The 12,076-nt window shown below is 43.5% G+C and overlaps 1 protein-coding gene across 1 annotated transcript; it reads right to left on the bottom strand.

Annotated features, from left to right (window-relative positions):
* Positions 1-5,274: 5,274 nt before the first annotated feature.
* Positions 5,275-11,719, bottom strand: LOC116506760 (3 beta-hydroxysteroid dehydrogenase/Delta 5-->4-isomerase type 1-like). The gene is made up of 3 exons (XM_032214659.1): positions 11,539-11,719; positions 8,600-8,764; positions 5,275-6,089 (listed from the first exon to the last, which is right to left on the bottom strand). The coding sequence occupies exons 1-3, from the start codon at positions 11,690-11,692 to the stop codon at positions 5,275-5,277; spliced, it is 1,134 nt and encodes a 377-aa protein (XP_032070550.1). The 5' UTR covers positions 11,693-11,719.
* Positions 11,720-12,076: the final 357 nt, after the last annotated feature.

The raw sequence follows: 12,076 nt of genomic DNA, 5'->3' as shown, positions 1-12,076 counted from the left end.
CCCGGGGATGTGGACAAGGCCATGAGGGCTGTGAGTGCCTCCACCTGCGTACTGGACCCGTGTCCCTCATGGCTGGTTACCAGCAGCAGTGAGGTGACACGAGGCTGGATCCAGGCGGTCGTGACCGCCTCTCTTCGGGAGGGGAACTTCCCCGCCGCACTGAAAGCGGCGGTGGTGAGACCCCTCCTAAAGAAGCCATCTTTGGATCCAGCTGTCCTTAATAACTATCGTCCAGTCTCCAACCTTCCCTTCCTTGGGAAGGTTGTTGAGAAGGTGGTGGCCTTTCAGCTCCAGCGGTCCTTGGAGGAAGCAAACTATCTCGACCCCTTCCAGTCAGGCTTCAGACCCGGTTACAGCACAGAAACCGCTTTGGTCGCATTGACTGATGATCTCTGGAGAGCCAGAGATGGAGGATTTCCCTCCATCCTGGTTCTCCTTGACCTCTCAGCGGCTTTCGATACCATCGACCATGGTATCCTTCTGCGACGACTGCGAGAGGTGGGAGTGGGAGGCACCGTGCTGCGGTGGTTCTCTTCCTACCTCTCAGACAGGTCGCAGTCGGTGTTAGTGGGGGGGCAGAGATCGTCCCCTAGGCCCCTAACATATGAGGTGCCTCAGGGTTCGGTCTTATCCCCCCTACTATTCAACATCTACATGAAACCACTGGGAGAGATCATCCGCAGGCACGGGATCAGATACCATCAATATGCGGACGATACTCAACTGTATCTGTCCGCCCCGTGCCAACTCAATGAAGCGGCAGACGTGATGAACCGGGGCCTGGAGGCGGTTATGGACTGGATGAGGGCTAACAAGCTTGTGCTCAACCCAGAAAAGACCGAGTGGCTGTTGTGTTTCCCTCCCAAGGATTCCACCAATATTCCATCTCTCAGGCTGGGGGGTCAAATTCTATACCCCTCAGAGAGGGTTCGCAACTTGGGAGTCCTCCTAGATCCACAGCTATCGTTCGACCACCATTTGACGGCTGTGGCTAGGGGGGCATTCGCCCAGGTTCGCCTGGTGCGCCAGTTGCGACCCTACCTGAATCGGGAGGCACTCACAACAGTCACTCGGGCCCTCGTGACCTCTAGGCTGGAATACTGCAATGTGCTCTACATGGGGCTGCCCTTGAAGAGCATCCGGCGTCTTCAGCTGGTACAGAACGCAGCCGCGCGAGCGATTGTGGGTGCACCGCGGTTCACCCACATTACACCTATCCTCCGCGAGCTGCGCTGGCTACCTGTCGATTTCCGGATGCGCTTCAAGGTGCTGTTAATCACCCATAAAGCCCTACATGGTAGTGGATCTGGATACTTGAGAGACCGCCTTCTGCCAATCACCTCCCTGCGACCAATAAGATCACACAGATTGGGCCTCCTCCGTATTCCATCGGCCAGCCAGTGTCGGCTGGCAACTACAAGGAGGAGGGCCTTCTCAGTAGTCGCCCCGACCCTTTGGAACGAACTCCCCGTGGAGATTCGTACCCTCACCACCGTCCAGGCCTTCCGCATAGCCTTGAAGAACTGGCTAGCCCGTCAGGCCTGGGGATGAAGATAGTTGCCCCTCCCGAATGATGAATGCATGTTGGTTACTGTTTTTATTATATGTGTCTTTGTTATTGTCTGCATTTCCCCTTCCCTGATTTTATGTGAGCCGCCCTGAGTCCCCTCAGGGAAAAGGGCGGCCTACAAATGTCAATAAAATCTCAAATCTCAAATCTCAAAAAGGTATAGTCCCTTCTTGCCTTTAACATCTGGAAAGGTATTTCTTTGAAGACAGTCAAGTCCTGGCCATCAACTCTCAATCTATTATTGTAAAATTTTTGCATGATCGCGTTTCTGGATTCTTTTGTGGAGAAATATATGATTATGTCCCTCGGGAGCTGTCGCTGTTCCGCTACCAACGAATTCTGGCGATAGATTTTCCGAATCTGCCAATCAAAGTTAAGTCCCGGGCTTCCCACCGCATGGCTGAGGGCTTCAACAAAGGTCTGTTTCAGATTCTCTTGCTCCTTTTCGCGGAATCCTCTGACTCTTATTGCGAATGCCTTCTTATTAAAGTTTATCATAACGAGCTGTTCTTGGGTGTCTCTAATTTTTTGTTGTAATATTTGAATATTAGTAGTCAAATTAGAATTAGCCTCCTCCAAACTTTCCAATTTATTCTCTATTTCAGCGGTATAATCTGACAGGGCAGACACGGCTGCAAACGTATTCGCCTTCATTTGGTCAATTTTAGACTTTAAATCACCATATAGCTCCAATACAAATTCCTTAATTTCTTGTTTAAAATCATTAAACATTTGAAAAAAAAATTCCTGTGTTAAGAATTCTCCAGTAGAGGGCGTAGGAGACAAGGGCTGCGATTCCAGTGTAAATTCTTTAAGCTCATTCACAGATTCTTTAGGCACATTTGTAGAGAGACGCTTCGATTTTGACCTGGGTGCCATTATAAATAAACAAATAAACAGCGCTTTCGCTCCCCTCTGTTTCCAAAAAAAACAAAAAAAGTTATTTTGTTAAGGAGCGGTCTGCAGGAAGGTAAAACCGGCTACGTACATCCCCTATCAGTCACCAACGGAGAGAAATCGCCATTTTGAAGTCCGTTTAAACAAAGAAGCCTCTAAGACAAATGGTGCTGGTATTTAAGATAGTAATAAAAGCATAAATCTCACAGGAGTGGGACCCGCCTGTATTAATCCTAGCTTCAAACAACTTTGCTTTGTCCTGGGGGGGGGGATCGCCTGTCTAGGGCTGCAAAAAAAGGCAGCTGAGAAGAACTGGCTGGAGATAAAAGCTCCGCTCACGCTGGATCTAATCTGTCCACAGCCAAAAAAAAAGAGAAAGGCTGTGAATTACGAATAGACCCTAACCACAGAGCTACTCCCTGCCCCTTTATAGCCAAAAAGGGGTAATATCTATGATCTTATTTAGATATACAGACCAGATCTCTGAGAGAGCTCAGTTGAGCCCTCCTCGGCGACAGGCTCCGCCCCCCCGGAAGCCTAAAAAAAAAACAAAAAAAAACAAGGCATTTTCTTAAGCATGCCTCTCCCTCCTATATCTATTCCTTGCCCACCTCCCACCCACCCTCCATGTGTGCCTTCCTCCTGCATCTTGTATCTCAAAGGAAGCCTCTGCAAAGGGACACTAGAAGCTCTGGTGATAATCTTGCACATGGGCAGGAAAAAAGCAGTCTCTGATGTTCTGAGATGCTTGGAGCTGGGAACAGGCCTGTTGCATGGTGGAAAAAAGGGAGGGAAAGACACTCATAATGGGTCACCATTGCTAAGCAGACAGGGTATTCACTAGTTGTTCTTGATCCGGATTCCCCCAAGAAAGCAACAATTCTTGCAACCATTCTTCTTCCTCATCTCCTGTCAACTGCAAGAGGTACCTTGGCTTTGCTATCAAGGCAGCTGACAAGAGAAGAAAGAGGTCTCGCATAGAAGGATAGCACTGCCAACTACAATACCCCCACCTCATCCTGAAACAGATGGGCAAGCTTCCTGCTCCTTCTTGCTTCAGCCTCAATTACTGCTTGGACAAGCAATGGATGTTCCCCTAGCAGCGGAGTTGAGAGAGACCCCCAGCACTTCCAGTACCCCAAAGCAGACCCACAATTGCAACATTTTCTGGGTGAGGAGCTGTCATCATTAGTAAGACAGGCTCTTTTCAGCAAGGAAAAAGATGAAGGAGATTTGCTGTTCTACCGTTGTCCTTGTTCTTTTGCAGAGCGCAGTGGAGCACTGCAGTAGTCCTTTTTTTTTTTTTTTTTTAAGAAAGAAAGAGGCCTAGCAGAGGTGGTATTGAGCAGATTCTGACCAGTTCTGGAGAACTAGTAGCAAACTTTTGAGTAGTTTGGAGAACCGGTAAATACCACCTCTTACTGGCCCCGCCCCCATCTATTCTCTGACTCCTAATTCCCATCTGATCAGGAGGGAATAGGGATTTTGCAGTAATCTTCCCCTGAAGTGGGGAGGGAATTGAGATTTAACAGTATCCTTCCCCTGCCACGCCCACCAAGCCACACCACGCCCACCAAGCCACGCCCACAGAACCAGTAGTAAAAAAAAATGAATCCCACCACTGAGGGCTAGTGATGTTTTTCAAGACAACAGTTACTCTGGCAGCTGCCTGTGGAAAAAGCAGGTATTGAAGGAGACATCACAGTGACTGGAGGAGATGGAACATTCCCACAACAGACTAAAGTGGAGAATCAGAGCTGGCTAATCCTTCAGCTATGTTATCGCCAACATTGTTCCACATTGTGTCCATGGCAATGATTGCATCAGGAGAAGAGGAAAATACTATAAGTAGAAGAGATAAATATGACTTCAAGCTATCCCAGCTGCGTAATAGAGATGAAACAAAGGCAACGTCATGAGGTTGTGTCATATAAAAACAATTACCATAGCATGTTCAGGTCATGTTTAGAGATATGTGAGCATGGGATCTTTGGATGGTTGTTCATGATGTGCTAGGTTATTTATCTGGTGTGTGTGGACCAAAATTGGTGTGTGGGTAAAACTACATGGACTCAAAAGATGCTCAACAAACTAAGCCTATCAACAACTTTGTTCATCCCCAAAGGAGAATGAAATTTTCATAATACTCTGGAATTAGGATGTCAAATGCTGTCAGGAACTCAATTTAAGTGGACATTAAAAATGGTGAGAAGTCAGGAGGGATGCTCATCTGATATTTTAGAGGTGCAAATATATACAGTATACAACATATACCGCCTACTGCCAATCACCTCCACTCGACCTATTAGATCCCATAGATTAGGCCTCCTCCGAGTCCCATCTGCCGGTCAATGTCGACTGGCAACCACGCAGAGGAGAGCCTTCTCGGTGGCAGCTCCGACCCTATGGAACGATCTCCCCATGGAGATTCGTACCCTCACCACCCTCCAGACCTTCCGCACAGCCCTCAAATTCTGGCTATCCCGTCAGGCCTGGGGCTAAAGATTGTAACCCACCCGAATGGTATGAATGTTGTGTTTTTTAAATGACGTATTGTCCTACGTGTTAAATGTTTGTTTCCCCCCCCCCTTTCGAGTTGTAAGCCGCCCTGAGTCCCCCCAGGGAAAAGGGCGGCATATAAATAAACTTCTCAAATCTCAAACATGGGAAATTTATTCAAGTTTTTAGTATGTTTTTCCATTTTAGATATTTTGATACTTTCAGTAATACTGGTCTGTGACCATAATAAAAATTGATTTGATACTTATCCCCCCACCCTCATTTTAAAGAATATACTTTTCTGGCATTCAGGTAGTCTTGCTTTTCAGGTATGCTGCCCTCAGGGGGGTTATGTCAGCAATCCACTGACTTGTGTGCTGCTTGGCTTCTTCCCATGAGTAGCGAGGAGTATAGTTAAAATCCCTTTGTGCTTTCTTGTAAGAAAAACTGAAAGGGGTGTTTAGCAGGATTACAAGGAAACGATTAATAGAAGGAACATATCTGAAGAAAGGTCTGAGCAAGAAGCTCAGAATCTCCAGGAACAGAGCATAATAATATAAAAGTGTGACGGGCATCATAGGTTTGGGTTCAATACCAAACCCCAACTCCTTTGTCAGCTCATAATTGAAGTCGGAATAGCTTGTGTGGGGAGAATCATCTGAGATGTAGTAGAAACGCCCTCGGATCTGTTTCACTTTTGTTGGGTTTCTCATGGCTTTAGCCACTTGAATATGAGCCCAAGCAATATTTCCCACATAGACAGGATTTACAATTGCCTCTTTCCTAGACAGCCTCAAAAATACATTATTGTTCAGGATGCTTTCATCAAGGTGACCCAGAAGGAAAGAACTGCCTTCTCCATAGATGTACATGGACCTCAAAGCACATGTCACAAAACTATTTCCCCCCTTGAGCGGCAAGCCATCCAACTGCAGGACACATTTCTCTGCCTCTCGTTTAGTTTCAGCATAGGGCTGGCCTTGGGTCATCTGATATATGGTGTCTTCATCACCATCATAGATGGGATCTCCTCTGTTGTTCGGGCCTGTCACCTCAAGGCTGCTGGTATAAATAAAATACTGGACATCATTGCGGAGACAGGCCTCCAGCAGCAGCTGTGTACCTTCAGAAAAAGGGAAATGTTAGCAATGTTACAAAGGCTGACGTGGTTGCTATTCACTCCCCCCACCCGCCAAGGACATCATCTTATAAATTGATGCCACAAAGGGCCTCTCAGCCTGTTTGTCAGAACTGCCACCTTCTAATCTAGACTATATCATCCTCAACAAATGGAGGTAAGGATCGTTTTTATTTACCGTAGAAGCCCAAACTTTTGTTTTTGCAAGTATTGCTAAAAAAACCTTTTTATTGTGCACAAATGGGAGCCAAGGTTCCCAGGAGAACTTTCACAGCCCCAGAACTACAGTGAAATGTTTAAAGGAGGCTTTTATATTTTTCCCTCTGTTTCTTAGCATCCTCCTCCTTTCTAGGCCTTATGTCTGAAGGACCTCACTGAATATCTCTTCCACCCCCCCCCCCCCTCAATCAAATATGTATTGGAAGCTTTAGAAATCTAACAGGATCTTTTAAAAATGAAGATTGCATGCATTTCCCAAGAATGGTGCTGTTTCAGATAGGTTGCCTATAATTTAATCTACTTATTTTCCATTACTATTTCTCTTTAACTAATGACTGAATGCTATCTTCTTTATTGAAAAAAATAGAGACATTTCTGATTTTGTTTCAGATGGAATCGTGTTTTAAAAATTACTTTACTGCTCTGATATTACTGATTGATGGCAATCTGTTTCAAAATAAACCAATGAAGGAACTAATTTCCTTCACTCATTGCAAACAGTTATGAATATGCATGGTTCTGGGAAATGTCAATTGTGGTTTATCTCTGTGAGAAGATGGGCCTTGACATTTATGGCACATAATTCTGCATAATTCTGCATGGGGCACAGATACTAGGACTGTGGAGCACCTCATAGGTCCTATTAAATATTTTAGGACTTATTAGGTATGATCATCACCTTAGGTTACTTATAAAAAATAATAAGGAAGGATGAAAACAAAGATATAAGTAAAATAATAAACAATAAATAATAAGATTCCTGACCAGGATTATTCTTGATCTGAAAGATTAGGTTTATCTTTTCTATAAAATGAAAATGGATCTTGATTTGGCCATGTGCCTGGATTAGCTAATTTGGTGATGCTGTGTGTCTGTGTGTGTGTGTCTGTCTGTCTTTCCAAGTCAGGATTAAGTCCTGATGACTGCCTGGACTATTCTCTGTGGTTTTCTTGGCAAGATTTTCAGAAGTGTTTAACATTGCCTGGGCAAATGAATGTCCAAAGGTCACCTAGCTAGCTTTATACCTAAGACAGGACTAGAATTCACTGTCTCTGGATTTCTTGCCTGATTATATTATATAGTTGATTTTTAAAATGAAAGTCAGCCCCCCCCTCTCTCAGGGGGAGAAAGAAAGAAAGAAAGAAAAAGAAAGCAAGCAAGCAAGAAAGAAAGAACATTCTCTTCATTGAGATTGTTTAGGTTTCTTTGTGTGTTTGGACACACATATACAGTAGTCCTCAACTTACAATAGTTCATTTAGTGATTGTTCAAAATTACAATGGCACTGAAAAAAGTGACTTATCATCATTTTTCACAGTTACAACCTTTGCAGCATCCCCATAATCATGTGATCAAAATTCAAATGCTTGGCAACTGGTTCATGCTTATGACCATTGCAGCATCCTGGGATCATGTTTTTGCAAATTTTTGACAATGGGAAAGCCAGATTCACTTAACAACCAGCTCACTAACTTATCAACTGCAGTGATTCACAAGCGTGGCAAAAAAAAGTCACACTAAAATGGGACAAAACTCACTTAACAAATGTCTCACTGAACTACAGAAATTTTGGGCTCAGTTGTGATCGTAAGTCGAGGACTACCTATATATACAGAGAAAGAGGAGGGATTGACTTTCTAACCTCTGGCTAACTGCATCAGGTTAGAAATTGGGAGACAGAGAGTTCTAGTCCTGCTTTAGATACAAGCCAGAAGGGTGAACCTGGGCTAGTAGTCACTTTCTCTCAGCTCTAGAAAGACAGCAACGACAAACCACTTCTGCAAGAAAACTGCAGGGACTTGTCCAGGCAGAATGGAATAAAATACATGCTGCCTGCTTTACGAAGCTTGTGTGGGGCCAGTTTAAAGTTACTTGTTCTGGGTTTCTTATAGAAAATAAAGAATGTACGTGGGATTATCTGATCCCTGTCTTTTTGCCATGTGAGACATTAAAAAATATATTTTCCTCCCAGGCAACTTTGTAGGGTTTGTGCAAATGCATATCCATGCACGCATGTAATGTCTTACAGAACTTTTCTTCGTAAACAGACACTTATCCATACAGAGAGAACAATCCCAGCTATAGTGGAAGGAGGAGGTGAACCCTTCTCTCAGTTGGCTATCCAGACGCTGCCCATGAAGAGAGGCACCTGACTGTTATCCCTAATAAGGATGGGAGCAGCCCATTCACCACCTGCCAGTGCAGTCTGAGAAGAATTTAAAATTTCTTTGCAAGCTCTGCTCTCTGGCTCGGCCTCAAAGGTCATCCAACCTTACCCCTGACATTGACATCCCAGAGGATCTTTCGATCAATGAACCCACGGGGATCAATGATGCAAGCTGCATGGATGACAAGCGAGACTCCTTGGACTGCAGTTTCAAGAAACACCACATCCCGGATATCCCCTTGTAGGACTGTCAAGAGGGTGTTACTCCTCACTTCTGGAAGAAGAAAAACACCTAATAAATAATGACCTACATTTACCTTCCTTACATTCACTATAAAGCAAGCAATGCAGACCATATTTAGAGCAGGGGGGAGAAATAAGATCTCCTCCCTCTCCTCCCCTCTCCCCAGGCTGCTAAGTTTTAGTTCCCACCAGCCATCTAGTCAGATAACAGAGAAAAACATAGGGCAGAGCAGAGCAGTAATGGACACCCCTAGTTTAGCTGCCACTAAGCTGTCTCTGCCTTTGTGTTGAAAAAAACAATTCTATTCAATGCCACTGAAAGAGAAACCCTGACTCAAGTCTACAATTATCTGTGGCCCTCCATCTTATCTGAAGAGAAGTCACTACCTGAAGATATCTGTGGCTCCATGCACAAGGATAGGCTCGGTCTCAACCAATGAGCTTAAGGGCAAAGGACGTGTGTTCCAAAACAAGATGTCTCTTTTGACTGGAGGTTTGAGCAAATAGCAGGATTTAAGGCTCTAAGGATCATAGGAATTGCTGAGCCTCTTTTCTTCTTACAAAAGGTCAGAGAAATAGACCTTGGACCTATGGAAACTCATTGATGGCAGGGTCTGAAACTTTGGCCCCAGAACCAGGGGTGAAATGCTACTAGTTCTGACCAGTTCACCTCAACCGGTAGTAAAAAAAAAAAAAAAAAGCTTTAAAAAATGGGGGGGAAGGGTTCTCTGTCACTCAGTTGTGCCACGCAATCGTTGGAACCTCCCCCCCCTCTTTTTAAAGCATTTTTCCCCTGCCAGTTCGGGTGAATAGGTAATTAAAAAATGCTTTAAAAAGTGGGGATCGCGGGGCACAACTGATTGTCATGGAACCTTATTTTCCACTTTTTAAACCATTTTTTCCCTACCTATTCGCACAAACGGGCAGAAAAAGATGCTTTAAAAAGTGAAATAAAGAGGTTCAACTATTGCGCAGCTCACGGCTGATCTGCGCAATTGTCGGAACCAGTTTTTTCACTTTTTAAAGTATTTTTTTTTCCTGCCAGATCAGGCGAAGAATAGGAAAAAAAATGCTTTAAGAAGTGTAAAAAATTGCTTCCAACAATCGCGCGGATCAGCTGTGAGCCGCGCAGTTGTTGGAACCATTTTCCCTCACTTTTAAAAGCATTTTCCTCTGCCTATTCACCCAAACCGGCAGGAAAAAAATGCTTTAAAAAGTGGGGAAAAGTTGGCCATGCCCAGTTCTGCAGTTCGGCTGTTCAAATCTCACCGGCTCAGGGTTGACTCAGCCTTCCATCCTTCCGAGGTGGGTAAAATGAGGACCCAGATTGTTGTTGGGGGCAATATGCTGACTCTGTAAACCGCTTAGAGAGGGCTGAAAGCCCTATGAAGCGGTATATAAGTCTAACTGCTATTGCTATTGCTATCCAGTCATATGACCCCCATCACCAAGCCACGCTCACAGAACTGGTGGTAAACATGTTTAGATTTTACCACTGCCCAGAACCATTACAGCTGGAACCTGAGGTTCCTTTCTTACAAGCCAGGCAGTTGATAGTTTTGAATATCTTTACTAATCCTCTGAGGAAACATGCATTAAACTGAGCTTTTTCTGTCAATAGCATAATATGTACAACGCATATTCTGTGCTATAAAAACAGCTTATAAATGATTGTACTGACTGCGTAAAAGACGCCATTTACGTTTACTGACAAAATTTCTTAGAAATGGACAAGAATAAGAAATATGCCTTATTTAATAACATTTACAAAAACATTAACTACTGTAAAGATTCAGTGGATTTACATTATATCCATAGTTCTCCCAGCCTCAGTAATAGATTGGAATAAATATATTCAGCATTCCGTCTAGGAAATATATTCCAAACATATAAATATTTTTGCATTCCATTTTAGACAAGATTTTTGATGCCTGTATTTCTATTTCCGATCCCAAGATAAAGAACGGACGGAATGTATGTTTTCCCTGGATCCTCTACACCAAAAGAATAAGGTTTTGCCAGGAGTGGGAAGGAATGGGAAGGAAAAAAAGGAAAGCAAACCCATATACAGTAGTTAACAACCAGATATCTTCAGGAATATGAAGGCTGAGCAGGAGCTGTGCAAATCCATACACCCAGATATATTCCTATTTTTAGTTGTCATCTACTACTTTAAATACATAAAGCTTACTTTTAAGCCTTTTTTTCTATTAACAGTGCAAACAATATCTGATTTTCATTTTTTGTAATCTGGATTTGTGCACAAGCGTATGCGTACCACTATTTTGGGCATCACAGAAATGATGTCTATCCTTTCTTTAAAGCTAATCTTCTAATCCAATTTGCATTTGTACATGCATACTATGTACAGTTCCCTTCAATTAAAATTGAAATGTCACGAAAAATATCCTAGATATTGTTGACAGATCTCTTAGCAGAAATGTTACATAGACATATTAATAATAAATGTTAATTATCTAATTTAGTCTGGCTAATGTCAAAGGAAGGGCGGGATGGGCTGAGCTTACAGTTCTTCAGACTTCAGGCTGAGGCTCAGTTGATAAAATGATCCTCCATAGAAGAAACATTTCTTCTAAAATGCCAAGGAAAAGTTATTAATTAAAGTTTATTATCCATTCTCTGTTTAAAAAACTGGAGACAAGCCATCTGAAGTGGCTTGGTTTGAGAAACTGATGTGCCACCTAGCAAAGTGGGCTACTCTACATAAGGAGCTTCCACAATGTGGATTTGGGTATTTCTTCCTGGACACCCAAATTACTCTTTCCTTTCAACAACCTTACTTACTTTTAAAATCCTGGAGTGCTTCAGCGCTGATGGTTTTGTCCAAGAGTCTGACTTCGGCCAAACTCTCCTTTTCTGTCAGCAGCTGGCAAACAATCCTTTGACCCAGGAACCCACCAGCACCAGTCACTAGACATCTTATTCCTTCCAAAGACATGATTATGAGCAAGGAGATGCTGCAAGAACCTGCTGTTCCTCCTGAAACAAAAGAGAAAAAGAGACAGAAAGAAGGAATGCAGCAGAAAGGGGGAGGTTGCAACTGGAGAGCCTTGGCCCAGTGGGAGTGTCTTCATACTCAAGGCTATTTGCTTCTATCTCTTCTCTTCCCTCTGCCTACTACTGCTGAGTTATTACATGTTTTGAAATGAAATGCAAAAACATTCTAATCTCTAAATGTTATTAAACTGCAGAGCCTTTGGCCTTTAAGGCTTGAGATAGTTGTTGAGGACACTTTGCATTTGCAGATTGTCTTCTCTTCCTGACCCCTTCTACTTGGTATCTAGTGAAGTCTCTTCTTACCATAGATCAGAGGTGACAAACT

The sequence above is a fragment of the Thamnophis elegans genome, chromosome 3 (genome assembly GCF_009769535.1).
Source record: "Thamnophis elegans isolate rThaEle1 chromosome 3, rThaEle1.pri, whole genome shotgun sequence".
NCBI lineage: Eukaryota > Metazoa > Chordata > Lepidosauria > Squamata > Colubridae > Thamnophis > Thamnophis elegans.
The sequence above is the reverse complement of the archived record's forward strand: the minus strand, read 5'-3'. Positions and strand labels throughout refer to the sequence as shown.

Coding starts and splice junctions, on each gene's coding strand:
- LOC116506760 (XM_032214659.1), bottom strand. CDS start 11,692: ATGTCTTTGGAAGGAATAAGATGTCTAGTGACTGGTGCTGGTGGGTTC. Junction 8,765..11,538: donor AGCACTCCAGGATTTTAAAA/GTAAGTAAGGTT, acceptor TTCTTCTTCCAG/AAGTGAGGAGTAACACCCTC. Junction 6,090..8,599: donor CTGGGATGTCAATGTCAGGG/GTAAGGTTGGAT, acceptor CTTTTTCTGAAG/GTACACAGCTGCTGCTGGAG.